The sequence below is a fragment of the Mustelus asterias genome, chromosome 5, assembly GCF_964213995.1.
Source record: "Mustelus asterias chromosome 5, sMusAst1.hap1.1, whole genome shotgun sequence".
NCBI classification, from domain to species: Eukaryota; Metazoa; Chordata; class Chondrichthyes; order Carcharhiniformes; family Triakidae; genus Mustelus; species Mustelus asterias.
Window position 1 is genome coordinate 122,352,524 of NC_135805.1, and position 22,219 is coordinate 122,374,742.

The 22,219-nt window shown below is 44.9% G+C and overlaps 1 protein-coding gene across 14 annotated transcripts in view; it reads left to right on the top strand.

Moving 5' to 3' along the window:
- mlip (muscular LMNA-interacting protein) overlaps positions 1 to 22,219 on the top strand; it is a 204,200-nt gene that overhangs the window by 8,049 nt on the left and 173,932 nt on the right. For 8 of the 14 annotated variants that reach the window (XR_013497792.1, XR_013497793.1, XM_078213270.1 and 5 more), the window contains one exon: positions 16,888 to 17,014. The exons of 2 other annotated variants lie outside the window; for them this stretch is intronic. Coding sequence is in view for 8 of the 12 variants with exons in the window: in XM_078213270.1 (XP_078069396.1) it covers positions 16,888 to 17,014 (127 nt within the window). In the remaining 4 variants the exon portion in view is untranslated. Of the gene's footprint in view, positions 1 to 2,184; positions 2,209 to 2,364; positions 2,418 to 2,559; positions 2,712 to 2,793; positions 2,814 to 16,887; positions 17,015 to 22,219 lie in introns of those variants that run through there. 4 more of the 14 variants (XM_078213268.1, XM_078213264.1, XM_078213266.1 and 1 more) reach the window with 4 other exon arrangements.

Here is a 22,219-nt window from a genome sequence, read left to right on the forward strand (position 1 = left end):
TTAGAGACTGGATATCTACCGATTTCCTTCTTAAGTGTATTTAGTGACTTAGCTTCCATAGTGGTAGAGAATTCTTCTGTGGTAGAGAATTCATCACCCTCTGAACAAAGAAGTTTCCCCTCGTCTCAGTCCTAAATGGCCACCCTGTATCCTGAGACTGTGATCCCTTGTTCTTGACCCCTTCAGCCAGAAGAAATAACATCCCTGCACCCAGGCTGTCCAGCCCTGTTAGAATTTTATAAATTTCAATGAGATCGCCAATCATTATTTTAAAGTCCAGTGAATACAGACCCAGTTGACCCAATCTCTCTTTGTATGACAATCCTGCCATCCCAGGAATCAGCTTGGTGAACCTTTGCTGCACTCCCTCTATGGCAAATATATCCTTTCTTAGGTAAAGAGATCAAAACTGCACATAATACTCCAAAGGCCAAGGCCCTATACAACTGCAGTAATACATCCTGTACTCAAGTCCTCTTGCAATGAAGGCCAACATAGAATTTGCCTGCCTAACCGCTTGCTTCATCTGCATTCCAGGACAAAAGCCCTTTTCACTATGTTTTTATAACTAGCTTATACGTAGTGAGTCATTCACAAGTTTCAAAAGTGTTTGGTCACACAAAACCAATGCCAAATAAACATGAACTGCAATGACTTGACCCAGTGAGTAAGCATGTGGTCCCTACCCAAGGATAGAGGGAACAAGCATATCAAACCTTACAAACAAACAAAAAGGACATTTTCTGCAGTTTGTAGTAATGAATTCTAATCTCAACTGTGTGCTTTGATTGACAAAAAACCCCATTATATTCAGTTTGTTATATTACCAGTTCAGTACGATAACCATAACAGAACTACAAATTTATTTATCACTTATCATTCATTACTACTTGATTTGTCTCATATTATCTTCCTCTTTCCAACCTCGTAGACATCCTATGTTGCAGCATTTGGACCTTCAGTTAACAAAACACAATTCTTCCAGCATCTGCAGATTATCTTTAATTGAGGCAAATTTTCTATTTTGTTCCTTCGATCTGTTTCAATTAAATTTAGGGTTTCTGCTTCGTTCATAGCTAAACAGATTCACGACCTGTGTAGATCAGAAGATCCCAGATTTAATAACTGATCAGTGAGGCTGCAGTTGCCCTCTAACAGTTGTTCTTCGTGCCCATGTGTTTGGATTCCTGGTATCGACTGCTGTTCAGTGACCCTTATTTGAAGCATTGAATCCGCAATATTTTGTTTTTACCCCAATTTGAATACTGGGTGGGGACAGAATTGGGATTTGCTGTGATTTCTGTACCCCAACCCCTCCTTTCACTATCAAAAAACTTGCTGATGGTGACCATCAGGCGAATACATGAAGGGCAACAAAACTAACTTGCATTACATATAGCATCTTTAACACAAGTATAAATTTTCATATCGCCTTATGGTGATCATTAAAAAAACTGACACTATCACATAATGCTTCAGGACAGGTGACTAAACGTTTGGGGAAGAGTTGGTTTTAAGGAGCACCTGCAAGGACACTGGGAGTAGAGAGGCAGAGCAGTTTGAATTCACGGTTGCCAATGTTGAAGTGATTAAAATCAGGCATGTTCAAGAGGCTGGAATTGGAGAAACACAACGATCTCTATGGATTATAGGGCTGGAGGAAAGAGGGAGGTGTGAGGCCATTGGAAGGATTTGATAACAAGGATGAGAATTGTAGCTTTGAGGTGTTGTGGGGCCTAAGACCATTCCAGGTCAGTGAGCACAATGGAGATATATGAAAGGGGCGATCTGTGAATTAGGGATGCCAATCACAATGATGATGGACTGCACAGTTAACCAAATGTGGGCCCATATCCTTGTGTGAATCGTAAGGGGGGACATGTAAATAGAATTAAAGACGACATATCTCTGCTGCTGACCTAGAAAGTTAAAATAAAAACAATGCCATTATAATCAGTGGCTTAGTACCTCCATCTATTTGTGGCTTTGGTAACTATATAAATAGAAAGTCTGTTCACACGGCCGTTATCAGTCCAGCTGCCTAAGGTTCTGCTGAAGAACTTTCACAATACTGTGAATTCCAACACGTAGATGGCTTTCTAAAGAAAACACACTAATGCAACTGAATGGTAAACATCTTGGAAAAGCACAGAAGAGGGACAAGGAGGCAGAAACTTCAATTTGTAAAACATTTTTGAAATGCTGATGGTAAGAAAATCAGAATGGGTTTGCATTCGTCATGTTCTATTTGTAAATTTGGGTTGGGTGAAAGTGCAGCTGTTGTTGAATAAAAAAAATACCCTGGCTTTGAGTAACAAAGTTGTGTCCTTATGGGTGTCATTCATCTTGAGCCTGTGCCCTTGAAGATTCGTGGCTTTTTCTGTTTGGGCTCTTTGGATTTTTATCATCTTTAAAAGGTAAAGCTGCTTGATTGAAAGTTACGAGATGTTTTTAGTAGAATTACATTATGATTGATAAACAGTTTCAGTTACTTGACAGCTCAACAGTTCCCTTTGCAATATCGGCTGTTAAATTGAGTTGTTTCTCTTTGCTTTGTAGATAAAGCTCCATTTACACAGATTGAACTTGCCACCCGGGACAGGGGATCTTTGCAACGTCCCTGAATTTGATCTCTTAGGGGCTTTGCACCAGTTGAGAAAAATACTTCAGCACTTAAACTACGAAACGTTTGGGATATATAAGCAGGAACGGTAATCATGAAATATTGCAGAATTCTGCTTGTTTAATTGCTCTGAAGCCGCAGTAGTTAACAGTCTGGTAAATCTGTGGAACTTTTTGCATTTCCCTTCAAAGTAAGTTTCTGCAAAGCTGCTAAAAGTTAAGCTGAGAAATTTCATCTTTACCTTGGGCAGAATTGGGGAGTTGTAGTACCCGAGGGATTGTGAATTATACAGCAGTTTGTCCCTGTGTGTTTACCCTTTTTGGTAACACCTCAAATTCCAATGGTGGATGCTTTCTCAGATTGCTGCCCCCACCCTGAAGTCAGTTTTAGGGTTTGTATCGGGGTGGGGAGTTGGGGTGGAATTTATTTGGCGTCCTTTGCTGAAAACCCTGTACGTGCATGCCAGTGCGGGAGGCAGTCATCTGTAATGTAAAGGCTGCATGCTGGTTGCATAGAGAATTAGGTGAATGGCAACTGGTCCCAGAGGAATTTGTTGACATCACTGTGTGAGCTTCCCATTAAGTAGCATTCCCTCGGCTGGGGAATTCATATCAGCATTGACCAACCTGATCTGAGCCTCCTCCCACAGACTCCAAATGTGTCCATTCTTGAACAGGCAGCTCTGTGGTGCTGGAACTGGTTTGAGTGCCCACCCTTAATGTGTGGGTTGCCTGAGTGCTGAGATATGGGATGGACTATGGTGGAGATGGCATGGAAGATCCTTTAATGTGTTAGGGGAGGCAATGGCCTAGTGGTATTATTGCTCGGCTATTAATTCAGAAACTCAGCTAATGTTCTGGGGACCCGTGTTTGAACCCCGCCACGGCAGATGGTGGAATTCGAATTCAATAAAATACATCTAGAATTAAGAATCTACTGATGACCATGAAACCGTTATTGATTGTTGGAAAAACCCATCTGGTTCACTAATGTCCTTTAGGCAAGGAAATCTGCCGTCCTTACCCGGTCTGGCCTACATGTGACTCCAGAGCCACAGCAATGTGGTTGACTCTCAACTACCTTCCAAGGGCAACTAGGGATGGGCAATAAATGGGTGGCATGATGGCATAGTGGTTAGCACTGCTGCCACACAATGCCAGGGACCCAGGTTCATTTTCGGCCTTGGCTGATAGTCTGCGTGGAGTTTGTACATTCTCCCAGTGCATGCGTGGGTTTCATCCCACAGTCCAAATATGTGGTGGATTGGCCATGCTAAATTTCCCCTTAGTATCTCAAGATGTGTCGGGTAGGGGAATTAGCGGAGTTAATATGTGGGGTTATGGGGACGAGGCCTGAGTAAAGTGCTCTGTCAGATCGGTGCAGGCTCAATGGGCCAAAAGACTTCCTTCTGCACTGTAGGGATTCTCTGAAGCGCTGGCCAGTCAGCGATGCCCATGCCCCACGAATGAATAAAAAAAAGAAGGCAACTAATACTTTATCTAAACACTCCCTCAGGAAGATGGTTCGGATTTAAATGGCTGGCTGTGTCTGATTAGCTCAGTTGCTAGCGCTCGCAAAGAACAAAGAACAAGACAGCACAGGAACAGGCCCTTCGGCCCTCCAAGTCCGCGCTGCTCCCTGGTCCAAACTAGACCATTCTTTTGTATCCCTCCATTCCCACTCCGTTCATGTGGCTATCTAGATAAGTCTTAAACGTTCCCAGTGTGTCCGCCTCCACCACCTTGCCCGGCAGCGCATTCCAGGCCCCCACCACCCTCTGTGTAAAATATGTCCTTCTGATATCCATGTTAAACCTCCCCCGCCTCACTTTGAACCTATGACCCCTCGTGAACGTCACCAACGACCTGGGAAAAAGCTTCCCACCGTTCATCCGATCTGTGCCTTTCATAATTTTATACACCTCTATTAGGTCACCCCTCATCCTCTGTCTTTCCAGTGAGAACAACCCCAGTTTACCCAATCTCTCCTCATAACTAAGCCCCTCCATACCAGGCACCATCCTGGTAAACCTCCTCTGCACTCTCTCTAAAGCCTCCACGTCCTTCTGGTAGTGTGGCGACCAGAACTGGGCGCAGTTTTCCAAATGCGGCCGAACCAACGTTCTATACAACTGCAACATCAGACCCCAACTTTTATATTCTATGCCCCGTCCTATAAAGGCAAGCATGCCATATGCCTTCTTCACTACCTTCTCCACCTGTGACGTCACCTTCAAGGATATGTGGACTTGCACACCCAGGTCCCTCTGCGTATCTACACCCTTTATGGTTCTGCCATTTATCGTATAGCTCCCCCCTACGTTAGTTCTACCAAAATGCATCACTTCGCATTTATCTGGATTGAACTCCATCTGCCATTTCTTTGCCCAAATTTCCAGCCTATCTATATCCTTCTGTAGCCTCTGACAATGTTCCTCACTATCTGCAAGTCCAGCCATTTTCGTGTCGTCCGCAAACTTACTGATCACCCCAGTTACACCTTCTTCCAGATCGTTTATATAAATCACAAACAGCAGAGGTCCTAATACAGAGCCCTGCGGAACACCACTAGTCACAGGCATCCAGCCGGAAAAAGACCCTTCTACTACCACCCTCTGTCATCTGTGACCAAGCCAGTTCTCCACCCATCTAGCCACCTCCCCCTTTATCCCATGAGATCCAACCTTTTGCACCAACCGACCATGAGGGACTTTGTCAAACGCTTTACTAAAGTCCATATAGACGACATCCACGGCCCTTCCCTCGTCAACCATTCTAGTCACTTCTTCAAAAAGCTCCACCAGGTTAGTGAGGCATGACCTCCCTCTCACAAAACCATGCTGACTATCGTTAATGAGCTTATTCCTTTCTAAATGCGCATACATCCTATCTCTAAGAATCCTCTCCAACAACCTCCCTACCACGGACGTCAAGCTCACCGGCCTATAATTACCTGGGTTATCCTTCCTACCCTTCTTAAAAAACGGGACCACATTAGCTATCCTCCAATCCTCTGGGACCTCACCTGTGTCCAGTGATGAGACAAAGATTTGCGTCAGAGGCCCACCGATTTCATCTCTCGTCTCCCTGAGCAGCCTGGGATAGATTCCATCAGACCCTGGAGATTTGTCAGTCTTTATATTCCCTAAAAAAACCTAACACTTCCTCCCTTGTAATGGAGATTTTCTCTAACGTGTCAACACTCCCCTCCGAGACACTCCCAGTCAACACATCCCTCTCCTTTGTGAATACCGACATAAAGTATTCATTTAGGATCTCCCCTACTACTTTGGGCTCTGAGCATAATTCCCCACTTTTGTCCCTGAGAGGTTTCTGAATGGAAACATGTTGATAATGAAGCAACTTGTTGAATTTTACCCGTAAAATTTCAAACAAAGCTGAGGAGGCTTTTACTGAATGGATGACAGATCTATTCTGTCAGGCATAAAAAGGAAAATTCAAGAAATTGACACGGGTTAGTCAAGATGAAAGGTTTTGGAATCGTTTGTCAGAATCTGTATCCAGGTTCCTTCCCAGGATCCACCATACCAAAAGTTTAAAATTTATTCGTTAGTCACAAGTAGGTTTACATTAACACTGCAATGAAGTTACTGTGAAAATCGCCTAGTTGTCACACTCCGGCGCCAGTTCGGGTACACTGAGGGAGAATTTAGCGTGGCCAATGCACCTAACTTGCACATCTTCTGGACTGTGGGAGGAAACTGGAGCACCCAGAGTAAACCCACGCAGACACGGGGAGACACCGCACAGTTACTCAAGACCGGAATTGAACCTGGGTCCCTGGCGCTGTGAGGCAACAATGCTAACCACTGCTGCCCGAAAAGGGAAGGGGAAACAAGGGGAAAGTTCAAATATCTGGAGTGCTTACGTCAAAAAGTGGCTAATCAGATTACCAGCCATAAATTGTAAACACCAAAGAGGTGCAAAGCCTTGAATACAACATCAAAAATAATCCTAGTCTCTCAAGTCGAAGAGAAAGGGTGAGTGAGACGCAGCTCCAAAATGAAGGGTAAAATATTCGAGAACCCTAGCAATAAAAGTGGAGAAATAGCTAAGATTTAAATTTAAAACAAAGGCAAAATACTGCTGATGCTGGAATCTGAAAGAGAAACAGAAAATGCTGTGGAAATCCAGCAGGTCTGACAGCATCTGTGGACATGATGTGGAGATGCTGGCGTTGGACTGGGGTAAACACAGTAAGAAGTTTAACAACACCAGGTTAAAGTCCAACAGGTTTATTTGGTAGCAAAAGCCACACAAGCTTTCGGAGCTCTAAGCCCCTTCTTCAGGTGAGTGGGACATCTCACCTGAAGAAGGGGCTTAGAGCTCCGAAAGCTTGTGTGGCTTTTGCTACCAAATAAACCTGTTGGATTTTAACCTGGTGTTGTTAAACTTCTTACAGCATCTGTGGAGACAGAATAGAGCCAATGTTTCAAGTCTGGATGACCACTGGGACGCTGTCAGTTCTGCTGAGTTTCTGCAGCATTTTCTGTTTTTGTTTTAAATTTAAACTTTAAGTTTGATGTATCATCCAACATTTGACATTACACAGTCGGTCTGTTTATAATCTTTTTGTTATCAAGAGGAATTGTGTGCATCTTTTTGAAGCAATTTCTTGCATCCACTGCGGCTTGTACAGAACAATGGTTTGATGCATTGGTGTAAAGTTAGAATTGATTTAGATACTCCATTATTTGTGTAATTATGAGGTTTATCTATTAAATTTCCTGTAGTCCATTTCTGAAGCCCTGGCTGCCTATGAGCTATTTAAACATCTATTAAATGCTCGACAAATGCACATTAGTTTTCACCTTTACTTGGTATGAGTTGATTCCTAATACAGTGTAACGAAAAAATGAGATGCAACTGTCCATGGATTGCACTGCAGGTATGATGTGGGCTAATATGTTCTGTCATGGCCCACTTTATTTAGATTAAGTTCAGCTTTATTTTTAGAAGTGTTGTAAAGCTCCATAGCCGTGATCTCCACACCCTCCATATAGTTTTCTTCCTCTCCCCTTGGCCCTGTCCCTGCACTCCCATTCCAAACACCGTGAGTTGTATCAAATTTCCTGGAATCATTTGAGGATGGTTTCTCATGCCACTTTTAGAATGAGATAGCGAAACAAAATACTTACGGGTACTCCCGAAATCTTTGCCACGTGCAATATGTTAAGAAAACACCACCAATCGTTAATATTGTATTGAATCATTAGGGTATTCGGCAGGGCAGATATGGCTGAAATTTCACTGGTTATTTTGTATCAGATTATCCTGGTTTGGAGTTACCAGTGTTGTTACTTAGAGGTAATTTTAAAGCAGGCCCTGATGGCACAAAACCTAGGATGTTAAACCACATTGGAGCTGTATTATATCGGCCAATTATTTGTATATTTAAAAGGTTCACTGAGAGATGGGATTATCCCCAGGCACTTGACATAGGCCCATGCAATGTCAATATTTAAAGGGTCCGAATAGTGACTGATATTGGTTCATGTTTTTGGGTCCATCTCCAATAATGCACATCCCGCTTCCCCTGATTTTCCAAAATTAACAACTTGGCTGTTTTTCCAAAATTTTCAAGCATAAATAGGTGTGAGTATGGGGAGGGGGATTGATGGTGGTGAAGGGAAGGGGAGGACATATTAAGAACATAAGAAATAGGAGCAGGAGTAGGCCATCTGGCCCTTCGAGCATGCCCCGCCATTCAACAAGATCATGGCTGATCTGAAGCGAATCAGTTCCACTTACCCGCCTGCTCCCCATATCCCCTAATTCCCTTATCGATCAGAAAACTATCTACCCGTGATTTAAACATATTCAACGAGGAAGCCTCCACCACTTCAATGGGCAGAGAATTCCAGAGATTCACTACCCTCTGAGAGAAGAAGTTCCCCCTCAACTCTGTTCTGAACTGGCCCCCCCTTATTTTGAGGCTGTGCCCTCTAGTTCTGGCTTCCCTTCTAAGTGGAAAGAATCTCTCCACCTCTACCCTATCCAGCCCCTTCATTATCTTATAAGTCTCTATAAGATCACCCCTCATCCTTCTAAACTCCAACGAGTACAGACCCAATCTGTTTAATCTCTCCTCATAAGCCACACCCCTCATCTCCGGTATCAACCTGGTGAACCTTCTCTGCACTCCCTCCAAGGCCAATATATCCTTTCGCAAATAAGGGGACCAAAACTGCACACAGTACTCCAGTTGCGGCCTCACCAGTGCCTTGTACAGTTGCAGCAAGACCTCCCTGCTTTTATATTCTATCCCCCTCGCGATAAAGGCCAACATTCCATTCGCCTTCTTGATCACCTGCTGCACCTGCAGACTGAGTTTTTGCGATTCGTGCACAAGGACCCCCAGGTCCCTCTGCACAGTCGCACGATGTAATTTTTCTCCATTTAAATAATATTCCAATTTACTATTATTTCTTCCAAAGTGGATAACCTCACATTTGCTAACGTTATATTCCATCTGCCAGATCCTCGCCCACTCGCTCAGCCTATCCAAATCTCTCTGCAGACTTTCCGCGTCCTCCACGCAATTCGCTTTCCCACTCACCTTCGTGTCATCAGCAAACTTGAATACCCTAGATTCAGTCCCCTCCTCCAGATCATCTATGTAAATGGTAAACAATTGAGGCCCCAGCACCGATCCCTGCGGCATGCCACTGGTCACCAACTGCCAACCAGAAAAGCACCCATTTATCCCAACTCTCTGCTTCCTGTTCGATAGCCAATCCCCAATCCGCGCCAACACCTTACCCCTAACTCCGTGTACCCCAATCTTCTGCAGCAACCTTTTGTGAGGCACCTTATCGAACGCCTTCTGGAAATCTAAAAACACCACATCCACCGGTTCCCCTCTATCAACCGCACTAGTGACATCTTCATAAAAGTCCAGTAGATTCGTCAAACACGACTTTCCCTTCATGAATCCATGCTGCGTCTGCTTGATCGAACCATTCTTATTCAGGTGCTCTGTTATTTCCTCTTTAATAATGGACTCTAGCATCTTCCCAACTACGGACATTAAGCTAACCGGCCTGTAGTTACCCGCCTTTTGTCTACTTCCTTTTTTAAACAGCGGCGTAACAGTAGCTGTTTTCCAGTCAGCCGGCACTACCCCAGAGTCCAGCGAATTTTGATAAATTACTACTAACGCATCTGCTATTACCTCAGCCATTTCTTTCAGTACCCTGGGATGCATTCCATCCGGGCCCGGGGACTTGTCTACCTTCAGTCCTATTAGTCTACCAAGCACCACCTCCTTAGTAACAGTAATTGTATTAAGGACCTCCCCTCCCACCAACTCTCGATCTCTAATATTCGGCAAACTATTTGTGTCTTCCACCGTGAAGACCGACACAAAGAACTTATTTAAAGTCTCAGCCATTTCCTGTTAAATCCCCCCTCTCATCTTCCAAGGGTCCAACATTCACTCTAGCCACTCTATTCCTTTTTATATACTTGTAAAACTTTTACTATCATTTTTTATATTTTGAGCTAGTTTAGTTTCATAATCTATCTTTCCTTTCTTAATCGTTTTCTTAGTCGTTCTTTGTTTTTCTTTAAAGCTTTCCCAATCCACTAATTCTCCACTATTTTTGGCCACTCTGTACGCATCTGATTTTATTTTAATACTCTCCTTTATTTCCTTCGTTATCCATGTCCGGTTATCCTTTTTCTTACAGTCCTTCTTTATCACCGGAATATATTTTTGCTGAGTACTTTAAAAAATCTCCTTAAAAATCCTCCATTGTTCCTCAGCTGTCCTACCTACCAGTCTGCTCGCCCAATCTACATTAGCCAATTCCACCCTCATCCTATCATACTCCCCTCTGTTCAAGCAGAGGACACTGGTTTGGGACCCTACTTTCTCACCCTCCATCTGTATCAGAAATTCCACCATATTATGATCACTCATCCCAAGAGGATCCTTCACAAGAAGATCCTTAATCCTACCTGTCTCATTGCACAGAACCAGATCCAAGATAGCTCGCTCTCTCGTAGGTTCTGTAACATACTGTTCAATGAAACAATCCCGACAGCATTCCAAGAACTCTTCCTCAAGCCCTCCACGTCCAATTTAAGTCGACCAATCAATATGTAGGTTAAAATCCCCCATGATTATTGCCGGTCCACTTTTGCACGCATCCATTATTTGCTTGTTTATAGCCCTCCCCACCTCTAAGTTATTATTTGGGGGCCTATAGACCACGCCTATCAGTGTCTTTCTCCCCCTACTATTCCTTATCTCCACCCACAACGATTCCACGTTTTGCTCCTTAGAGCCTATGTCGTCTCTCACTACCGTCCTGATATTATCCTTTATTAACAAAGCTACCCCACCTCCTTTTTCTACCTGTCTATCATAGAAATCATAGAAACCCTACAGTACAGAAAGAGGTATTCGACCCATCGAGTCTGCACCGACCACAATCCCACCCAGGCCCTACCCCCATATCCCTACATATTTACCCACTAATCCACGCATCCCAGGACACTAAGGGGCAATTTTTAGCATGGCCAATCAACCTAACCTGCACATCTTTGGACTATGGGAGGAAACCGGAGCACCCGGAGGAAACCCACGCAGACACGAGGAGAATGTGCAAACTCCACACACACAGTGACCCAAGCCGGGAATCAAACCCAGGTCCCTGGAGCTGTGAAGCAGCAGTGCTAACCACTGTGCTACCGTGCCACCCCAAAATCCTTCCTAAATGCCTGATAACCCTGTATATTTAGTTCCCAGTCCCGGTCACCCTGCAACCACGTTTCTGTGATGGACACTAGATCATATTCATTTGTATGGATTTGTGCCATCAACTCATTTACTTTGTTTCGAATGCTTCGTGCATTCAGGCAAAGTGTCTTTATGCCAGCCTTTATCTGGACCCAGTTTGTTGAAGCACTACTAACATCTCCCAAGCCCTCTCCTCCTTTAGCTAGTTGTTTATTCACTATACTCCTGGCATTAGAGTAGACACCTCTCAATCCTATGGTCTGAGCTCTCCCCTTCTCTGTTCCCAGTCCACCTGCCCCCTTGCCCTGCCTATAACCCTTCGCTGTTTGCGAGCTACCTTCCTCACTCTCAGTCACGTCGCTTTGATCCCCTCCCCCCAACCTATCTAGTTTAAACTCTCCCCAGTAGCCTTAGCCAAACTTCCTGCCAGGATATTGGTCCCCCTGGGATTCAAGTGCCACCCGTTTTTAGTATACAGGTCACACCTGCCCCTAAAGAGGTCCCAATGGTCCAGGAACCTGAATCCCTGCCCCCTGCACCATTCCCTCAGCCACACATTCATCCTCCACCTCACTCCATTCCTTTCCTCACCTTCCCGTGGCACAGGCAGCAATCCCGAGATTACTACCTTTGCTTTCCTCCTTCTCAGCTGTCTCCCTAATTCCCTATACTCTTTTTTCATGTTCCCTTCCCCCTTCTTACCCACATCAGCGGTACCAATATGTACCGCTACCTCCGGCTCCTCTCCCTCCCACCTCAGGATTTCTGGGACTCGCCCAGCGACATCCTGGATCCCAGCCCCAGGGAGGCAGACCACCATGCGAGACTCCCGCCTGCCTCCGCAAAATCGCCTGTCCGTCCCCCTGACTGTCGAGTCCCCGATTAATACCGCCTTCCTCCTCCTTTCCTTAGCCCTCTGAGTTACAGGGCCGGACTCCACCCTGGAGACACAGCCACTGCTGCTTCCCCCAGATGGGCTGTCCCCCCCAACAGTACTCAGACAGGAGTACTTGTTGTGTAGGGCACTTCCACCGGGGTGCTCTCAATCACCCGTGTTTTACCCTTCCTGGCTGTCACCCACTTGGCCTCCTCCCGTGGCCCTGGTGTGACCACCTGATGATATTGGAGGTATCAGGAGGAGAGCACAATGCCCTAGCCCTGAACTTTCACATTTTTCTCTGGTTTCTCTTCTGTCTCCCCACAGGCCCCCTCTGAGCTTATCTTAACCATTAGACCAACCTCTTATTCCCACAATTTTACTCTGACTAAACTGCATACCCACCGTCCCTTCCTGGCTCCCATGTAGCTGATGTTGTTGATGGCTTTCTCTCCTCTGCTACTGTCTTCCTCCTGTTCAAATATACTGTCATCACCCATTTCTTCCAAAAGCTAGACCTTGACACTCTCTGTCTTTGCAAACTACCATCCCATCTCCAATCACCCTTTCCTCTCCAAATGAGTGTGCTATCACAATCTGTGGTGAGGCACAGTGGTTAGTACTGCTGCCTCACAGCGCCAGGGACCCGGCTTCGGTTCCTGGCTTAGGTCACTGTCTGTGCGGAGTCTGCACATTCTCCCAGTGTCTGTGTGGGTTTCCGCTGGGTGCTCCGGTTTCCTCCCACAGTCTAAACGATGTGCAGGTTAGGTGCAATGGCCATGCTAAATGCTCCCTCAGTGGTGCCGGAGTGTGGCGATTTGGGAATTTTCACAGTAACTTCATTGCCGTGTTAATGTAAACTTACTTGTGACAGGAATAAATGCACTAAACTCAACCAAGTTGTCCTTTTCTTTCTCGGAACCCCATATTTGAATCCCTTTGAACAGCTTTCTACCCGACCAGAGTACCATGCAGGACCTTGTCAGAAGCCTGACTGAAGTCCATGTACATTACATAAAACTGTTCTAATCTACACACCTAGTCACCTCCTCGAAAAATTCAATCAAATTTAGACGCTCAAACAAATTTCTTATCACTTGGAACTTGTTGATCAGATTTTGTTTTGAATTGGATGGATGTGCCTTCCTGTTAGTTCCTTTTATTGTGATACATCTGCAGATGTTCCACTTCAGTATCCAAGTCTATTTCTTTTGTGCAACTCTCATAGCGGAGTTCTCCCAACAGAGACCTTCCGATTGAAATTTCTTCTTCTGTCCTCAGTTTTTGGTTTTTTTTATGGCCTTTTTGTGTTTTGTAGCCGTCTTATTATAAGACCATAAGACATAGGGGCAGAATTAGGCCACTTGGCCCATTGAATCTGCTCCGCCATTCAATCATGGCTGATATTTTTCTCATCCCCATTCTCCTGCCTTTTCCCCATAACCTCTGACCCCCTTATTAATCAAAAACCTATCTATCTCTGTCTTAAAGACACTCAATGACCTGGCCTCCACAGCCTTCTGCGGCAAAGAGTTCCACAGATTCACCACTCTCTGGCTGAAGAAATTCCTCCTCACCTCTGTTTTAAAAGATCGTCCCTTCAGCCTGAGATTGTGCCCTCTGGTTCTAGTTTTTCCTACTAGTGGAAACACCCTTTCCACATCCACTCTATCCGGGCCTCGCAGTATCCTGTAAGTTTCAATAAGATCCCCCCTCATCCTTCTAAACTCCAACGTGTACAGACCCAGAGTCCTCAACCGTTCCTCATACGACAGGCTCTTCATTCCAGGGATCATTCTTGTGAACCTCCTCTGGACCCTTTCCAAGGCCAGCACATCCTTCCTTAGATATGGAGCCCAAAACTGCGCACAATACTCCAAATGTGGTCTGACCAAAGCCTTATACAGCCTCAGAAGTACATCCTTGCTCTTGTATCCTAGCCCTCTTGACATGAATGCTAACATTGCATTTGCCTTCCTAACTGCCGACTGAACCTGCACATTAACCTTAAGAGAATCTTGAACAATGACTCCCAAGTCCCTTTGTGTTTCTGATTTCCGAAGCATTTTTCCATTTAGAAAATAGTCTATGTCTCCATTCCTCCTTCCAAAATGCATAACCTCACACTTTTCCACATTGTATTCCATCTGCCACTTCTTTGCCCACTCTCCTGACCTGTCCAAGTCCCTCTGCAGCCCCCCCTGTTTCCTCAATACTACCTGTCCCTCTACATATCTTTGTATCATCTGCAAACTTAGCAATAGTGCCTTCAGTTTCTTCCTCCAAATTGTTAATGTATATTGTGAAAAGTTGTGGTCCCAGCACTGACCCCTGAGGCACACCACTAGTTACCGACTGCCATCCTGAAAAAGACCCCTTTATCCCCACTTTCTGCCAGTCAGCCAATCCTTTATCCATGCCAGGATCTTACCCTTAACACCAGGGGCATTATTATCATAGAATTATAAAATCATAGAATTCCCACAGTGCAGAAGGAGGCCATTCGGCCCATTGAGCCTGCACTGACAACAATCCCGATCAATTACTGACAACAGGCCCTATCCTCAGAACCTCACGTATTTAACCTGCAATCTCCCTGACACTAAGGGGCAATTTAGAATGGCCAATCAACCTAACGCACACATCTTTGGACTGTGGGAGGAAACTAGAGCACCCGGAGGAAACCCATGTAGACACAGGGAAAACCTGCAAACTCCACGCAGTCACATAAGGCTGGAATTGAATCTGGATCCCTGGCGCTGTGAGGCAGCAATGCTAACACTGTGCTACTCGTTTGGCTGGCCATACTCTGACTTTAGTCACTAGATATTATGTTGTCTCTTTTGGAAGGCTGTTTGAAGATCCAAATAATACTGTCAACTGTGATTCAGCTGATAGCTCTCTTGCCTCTGAACCACAATGTTGTGAGCTCACTTCAGAGACTTCACAACAATCTAGATTGATAGTCCAGTATGAAACTGAAAGAATGTTGCACCGTTTTGGATGAGATTTTAAATGTAGGCCCACCTGTTCTTTCAGATAGAAGTTGAAGATCCCATGGTACTACTTCAAAGATCAGGGAGTTATCCTTTGTATCTTGCCCAATATTTATCCCTTATTCAATATCACTTTAAAAGGAACAGTTTATCTGGTCGTTATCATGTCGCTGTTTAGAATCAGAGGTTTACAGCATGGAGACGGGCCCTTCAGTCTTACTTGTCCATGTCGCCCAGTTTTTACCACTAAGCTATTCCCAGTTACCCATGTTTGGTATCCCTCTATACCTATCTTTGCCATATAACTGTCTAAATGCTTTTTAAAAGATAAAGTTGTACCCGCCTCTACTACTTTTTTTAATGGAAGCTTGCTGTGTAGAAATTGGCTGCTGCATTTCCTTAATGACACCAGTGGTTGTAAAGCTCCTGAGCACATAATGTCATTGTGGAAATGTAATATTTTTTTTTACCTGTTCTTTCTGTTACCATTTCAAAAAAAATCAGTAAGTTCGGTCAAGCAGGAACTTCTTTTCTAAAATTGTGCTGACTGCAATTATTAGATTATTCATTTCTGTGTTTTTCTATTCCATTTCTCAGCAAAGATTCCTTTTTAACCCCCCTACCACAAACATTATAAAACTGGTCGGTGGTTCCTTGAATTTGTTCTACCTCCTTTTTTAAATATAAAAAAGCTGTCTGCCAGTCTTCTGGCACTAGTCCCTTGTCTGAGGAACTTGATTCCCTGTATAAGTAGTACTTGGCTGTCTCATCACTAGATTCTTTTGATTTGCATGGATGTACATGCCCAGGCCAGGGATTCTATCTTCTCTCATTTTAACTAGTTTATCAATGATCTAGCCACCTTCTATTGTGATGATACTGTGCCTTTTAAGAAATGTATTTGTGTCATGTTTCTTGTGAGGGGCATGTTTTGAATTCAGCTCTGTTGTACCTGATGCCAATTTATCTGCGCCAATCAGCTCACAGGCTGAAAATACAGGCTAATGACTGGTTTTAGTTAGGGATGTGTTTGTTTTAATCTGAGTTAATGCATTTTTGTTTATTTTGGTTTTTCCTCTGGGGTTTCAGAGCAGGGTTTTTATTAGGTTGATTGACAAGAGAAAGAGCCTTGTGAATGGGCGGAGCTGAGTTTGCAGGGAAAATACAGTTCGCTTTTATTGTAAAACAGTCAGTTTCTGCCTGATCCTGAAAGAAGCAGGAGGTGTCTCTGGCTCTCTCTCTGGAGGCTGCTGTTTGGGGCTGTCGAAAGACAGGTGTCTCTCTTTCTCCAAAGATTTTCAAAGGCTCTACGACTGTTAACAAGGACAAGTACATAAGTCTGTAGCTTGCTAACTGATTTTGAAGAGACGTTTAAGTCTAAAAGGGAAATATTGCTTGGATTAGAACTAATAAAAGATATATTAGCAGTTAAGAACTGTATCTTGTATGTTTAAAAGTATTGTTCAATTGGCAAGTGTTAAGCTATTTCATTTGTTATAGTGAAATTGCAGTGTTAAAATGAAGTATACTTTGATATAAGCTTCGTAGTGTGTCAATAGAATCACACCTGTAGTGAAACACCTTGGGCCCGATCCTCCCATCACGACCCACAACTTTTCTGGCAGGTCCAGTCCGGAGAATCACGTGTTGGCCATTTCGCGGGATTCGCGCGTGCGTCGGGAACGCATGCCGTCTCCCAGAGCCGGAGAACAGTCCCAGTTAAGACTGTGCTGGAAACCGGCGGAAAGAGAGGTAAGTAATTTGAATCTTTTTTTAATGTAATTTAAATATATTTTGCATGTGATTATTGGGCCCGGTACGGAACTTGCCGAGCCTGTTGACATCTCCCACCCTGTCAGGAGTACTTTATTCCGGCGGAGTTTAGAGTAGCTCCCCACGTTCGGGGAACTAGCAGGAGACCCTGCCGGAATGAAGGGGGGCAATCAGGGCCCCCCAGGGGGTCAGGTGATGGCAGGTGGTGCCCCCTGGGTGTGAGCACCCTGGCAGTGCCAATCTGTGCCCCTGGTGCTGCCCAAGGGACAAAGTGTCCGTGCCTGGGGGCACCTAGGCACTGCCCATTGGGCATCGGGCAGTGCCAAGGGGCGGGGCCTAGGGGCGATTGATGGGGTGGGGGGGGCCCCGTTGGCACTCTGCATGGGGTTGGTCTGGGATGGAGGGAAGCCAGCGATTGGGGTGGGCTGGGGTTTGGTGGTCTGCTGGGGTGGGGGGGGTCTGCTGGGGTGAGTGGGGTGGGGAGATCGTCACTGTTGGGGGTGTGGGCAGGACATGAGGGTACTCCGGGGGGGGGGGGTTCAGGGCTGGCCCAGGGAATTTTTGTGGGGGCCGCGACCTGGCCGTGGGGGGGTTGGAGGGGCAGCACTGCGGGGAGTCTTGGGATGGCCAGCGATTGAGCTGGCCAGCAAATGGGGAAACTGACAGATCAGAGCCACTGCGCATGCGCAGAGTTCCGGAACTGTCAGACTTCGGCGCGAATAGGCCCCCTCCCCCGGGGTTTTAATGATATTCACGATTGGGACCTCTGCATTGCACAGAGTGGGGAGCTTCAGGTTGTGATCTCGAACAGTTTTCCCACCAATTCAGCACTTTTGGGAGAATCCCCCCCCCCGATGCTCGCCGTAATGCCAGAATAGAAAATAAAACTTTTGGGGTCTAGTTGGGCTTCATAACATACTTTGGGATTTCTGCTCTTGTATCCTAACACTATCTTAAATGTCTTTTTTTCAACTGAGGCAAAGTTAAACATTTCTTCCAGTTCACTCATTACTTCTGAGTTTATCTTGTACGTCCCTTACTGGCACTATTGTGACTTTCCTTTGTTATTTTTGTGTTTGTGAATATAGTTCCTTGATTGTTTATTTTTACAGTTTCTCTTTGCCTTCCTAATTATTTATTGATTTATTTCATAACCTCTTCATATGTCTTTTTAATGTTCTTTTATGCATGAATAATAAAGTTATGCTCCTTTCTTTAGTTTAAATATCTTTACTCATCCATTGTGTTTCATTATTCGTTAAACTGCAAAACTAATTTCTCCTGAACACTATTGATCACCTTTGTAAATATTTCTTTCTTTTATACTATCTTTCTCTAAATAACATTTTATCTAGTTTCCTAGTTCCTTCTCATTCGCTGAAAATTATTTGTTTTGTAATCTATTACTTTGGTCTTTAGTTGCTTATTTCTTTGATAGTCATTACTTTGAACCTACTTGTACTGTGATTGCTATTGCCTAAATGTTTCCCTGCACTTACTTCTTGGATCTGAGATGGTTTATTTCTTGTTACTAGACCTAGGAACAATTCCTCTCTTGTTGGGTTTCTTGAGTACTGAGTGGGGTTCCCCAAAAGTTATTGATCTGGGTGAGACCGCTCAATTGCTACTGTCTGGCTGGGATAACCCCTGATTGTCGCAAACCCAGGTGAGGAGGGATGACTGGCTCCATGTCTTTATTTAGCCCACCCTCTGCTGGTAGCTCTGATGAAAGATCAGCCAGACTCGAAACGTTGGCTCCATTCTCTTCCCACAGCTGCTGAAATTTGGCATGTCAGCTACGACTCTCACCAACTTTTACAGATGCACCATAGAAAGCATTCTTTCTGGTTGCATCACAGCTTGGTATGGCTCCTGCTCTGCCCAAGACCGTAAGAAGCTACCAAAGGTTGTGAATGTAGCTCAGTCCATCACGCAAACCAGCCTCCCATCCATTGACTTCCCGCTGCCTCGGCAAAGCAGCCAGCATAATTAAGGACCCCACACACCCCAGACATTCTCTCTTCCACCTTCTTATATCGGGAAAAAGATACACAAGTCTGAGGTCACGTACCAACTGACTCAAGAACAGCTTCTTCCTGCTGCCGTCAGACTTTTCAATGGACTTACCTTGCATTAAGTTAATCTTTCTCTACACCCTAGCTATGACTGTAACACTACATTCTGCACTCTCTCATTTCCTTCTCGATGAATGGTATGCTTTGTCTGTATAGAGCGCAAGAAATAATACTTCTCACTGTATGCTAATACGTGTGACAATAATAAATCAAATTAAATCAAATCAAATCAAAAGGCCTGTTGAGATTTTACAGCATTTTCTGTTTTTGTTTCCGATTCCAGCATCCGCAGTAATTTGCTTTTATCTTAAGGTTTCGTCTAACAAGATTCTCTTTCCCTTGGATACATTTCGCAGACCCAATAGATATGTTTAAAAAGGAGCCAATTCAACAAATTCTTGAGTTAAGAAGTTAAGTTGGACGGCAAGGTGGCACAGTGGTTAGCAGTGCTGTCTCACAACTTCAGGGACCGGGTTCAATTCCGGCCTTGGGTGATTGTCTGTATGGAGTTTGTATGTTGTCCCCATGTCTGTTTGGGTTTCTTCCGGGTGCCCTGGTTTCCGCCCATAATCTAAAGATGTGCGGGTTAGGTGAATTGGCCATGCTAAATTGCCCCTTAGTGCCAAAGATGTGTAGGTTAGATAGATTAGCCATGATTTTTTAAAAAATGTCCAGGGTTACAGGAATAGTTGGGGGAGAGGGCCTGGCTAAGGTACTCTGTTGGAGAATTGGTGCAGACTTGATGGGCCAAATGGCCTCTTCTGAAATGTAGGGATTCTATGATTCTAAGATAAAGTAAGTTTATTAACTACTAAAAAAGGGTAAGGAGAAATGGTAAAGCACATGCATTCACATTTATACGGATTAGAAATAAATATAAACAAATTGTTATACAAAAGTCCTTGCGTTGTGAGGAGTAGAAGATGATGCTTTGTGACTGTGATGGCTGGATGAACAGTTGACTTCTGATGAATAGTTGATTCTTTGGCTTTGGTGTTCTGTGGTTCGCTGGAGATTTCCATTCTTTTGCCTGCAATCGTGTGCAGGCCCTGTCTTGATCCAGAATCGGCGTGAAACAGACATGCTCCATAAAAGTCCAATTTGGGTGCTCCAGTTAGTGAGGAGGTAGGTTCCTAGCAGCTGAGAGCTCTCTGCTTGAAATCGGTGGGGGTGGGGGGAAGGGGGGTCTGCTGCCACTCTGCCTGAGATCAGTGGAGGGGAAGGGGAGGGTCTGCTGCCAGTCTGCCTGAAATCGGTGGGCGGGAAGGGGTGGAGGGGCTGGGAGGTTAAGGGGGTCAGTAATGTTGGGGGGATGGAGCAATGTATGTGGGGGCCAGGGAGAAGCATTATTTGGCCCAGGAGCAATGTGGCAGGGGAGCGGCATTATCATTTTTTGTCTGCGCATGCGCAGTTGGAGGCGCCAATCGGAGCTGCAGGGTTTTGGACATGTTAAGCCCCACCCATAGACTTGTGCAGCGCAATTCAGAATCACTGATATTTTTTCAGGCAGAATGCGTATAGGGGCGCCTGAGAACGGGTCTAAAAGTCGGATCTGAAACACTCCCAGTTTCAAGTCCGCCCAGCACTTTGAATCAAAATGGTAAATAGAGCCCTTAGTGTCCATTAAAAAAAATATACGGCTCAGATAATTTTAAAGTCCAATATTTTCGAATGACTCCACGTTTTTCCCCCATTGTTGTAACAGTAAGAAAGAAGTCCTATGCACATTATTAAAAACTTAATTCTGCTTTCCCACCTCCTCTTGACAGAGGTTAGAGGTTGGAACATAGAACAGTACAGCACAGAACAGGCCCTTCGGCCCACGATGTTCTGCCGAGCTTTATCTGAAACCAAGATCAAGCTATCCCACTCCCTATCATCCTGGTGCGCTCCATGTGCCTATCCAATAACCGCTTAAATGTTCCTAAAGTGTCTGACGCCACTATCACTGCAGGCAGTCCATTCCACACCCCAACCACTCTCTGTGTAAAGAACCTACCTCTGATATCCTTCCTATATCTCCCACCACGAACCCTATAGTTATGCCCCCTTGTAATAGCTCCATCCACCCGAGGAAATAGTCTTTGAACGTTCACTCTATCTATTCCCTTCATCATTTTATAAACCTCTATTAAGTCTCCCCTCAGCCTCCTCCGCTCCAGAGAGAACAGCCCTAGCTCCCTCAATCTTTCCTCATAAGACCTACCCTCCAAACCAGGCAGCATCCTGGTAAATCTCCTCTGCACTCTTTCCAGCGCTTCCACATCCTCCTTATAGTGAGGTGACCAGAACTGCACACAATATTCCAAATGTGGTCCCACCAAGGTCCTGTACAGTTGCAGCATAACCCCTCGGCTCTTAAACTCCAACCCCCTGTTAATAAAAGCTAACACACTATAGGCCTTCTTCACAGCTCTATCCACTTGAGTGGCAACCTTTAGAGATCTGTGGATATGGACCCCAAGATCTCTCTGCTCCTCCACAGTCTTCAGAACCCTACCTTTGACCCTGTAATCCACATTTAAATTAGTCCTACCAAAATGAATCACCTCACATTTATCAGGGTTAAACTCCATTTGCCATTTTTCAGCCCAGCTTTGCATCCTATCTATGACTCTTTGCAGCCTACAACAGCCCTCCACCTCATCCACTACTCCACCAATCTTGGTGTCATCAGCAAATTTACTGATCCACCCTTCAGCCCCCTCCTCTAAGTCATTAATAAAAATCACAAAGAGCAGAGGACCAAGCACTGATCCCTGCGGCACTCCGCTAGCAACCTGCCTCCAATCCGAAAATTTTCCATCGACCACCACCCTCTGTCTTCGATCAGACAGCCAGTTACCTATCCAATCGGCCAACTTCCCCTCTATCCCACACCTCCTCACTTTCATCATAAGCCGACCATGGGGGGACCTTATCAAACGCCTTACTAAAATCCATGTATATGACATCAACTGCCCTACCTTCATCAACACACTTAGTTACCTCCTCAAAAAATTCTATCAAATTTGTGAGACACGACTTGCCCTTCACGAATCCGTGCTGACTATCCCGGATTAATCCGCATCTTTCTAAATGGTCGTAAATCCCATCTCTAAGGACCTTT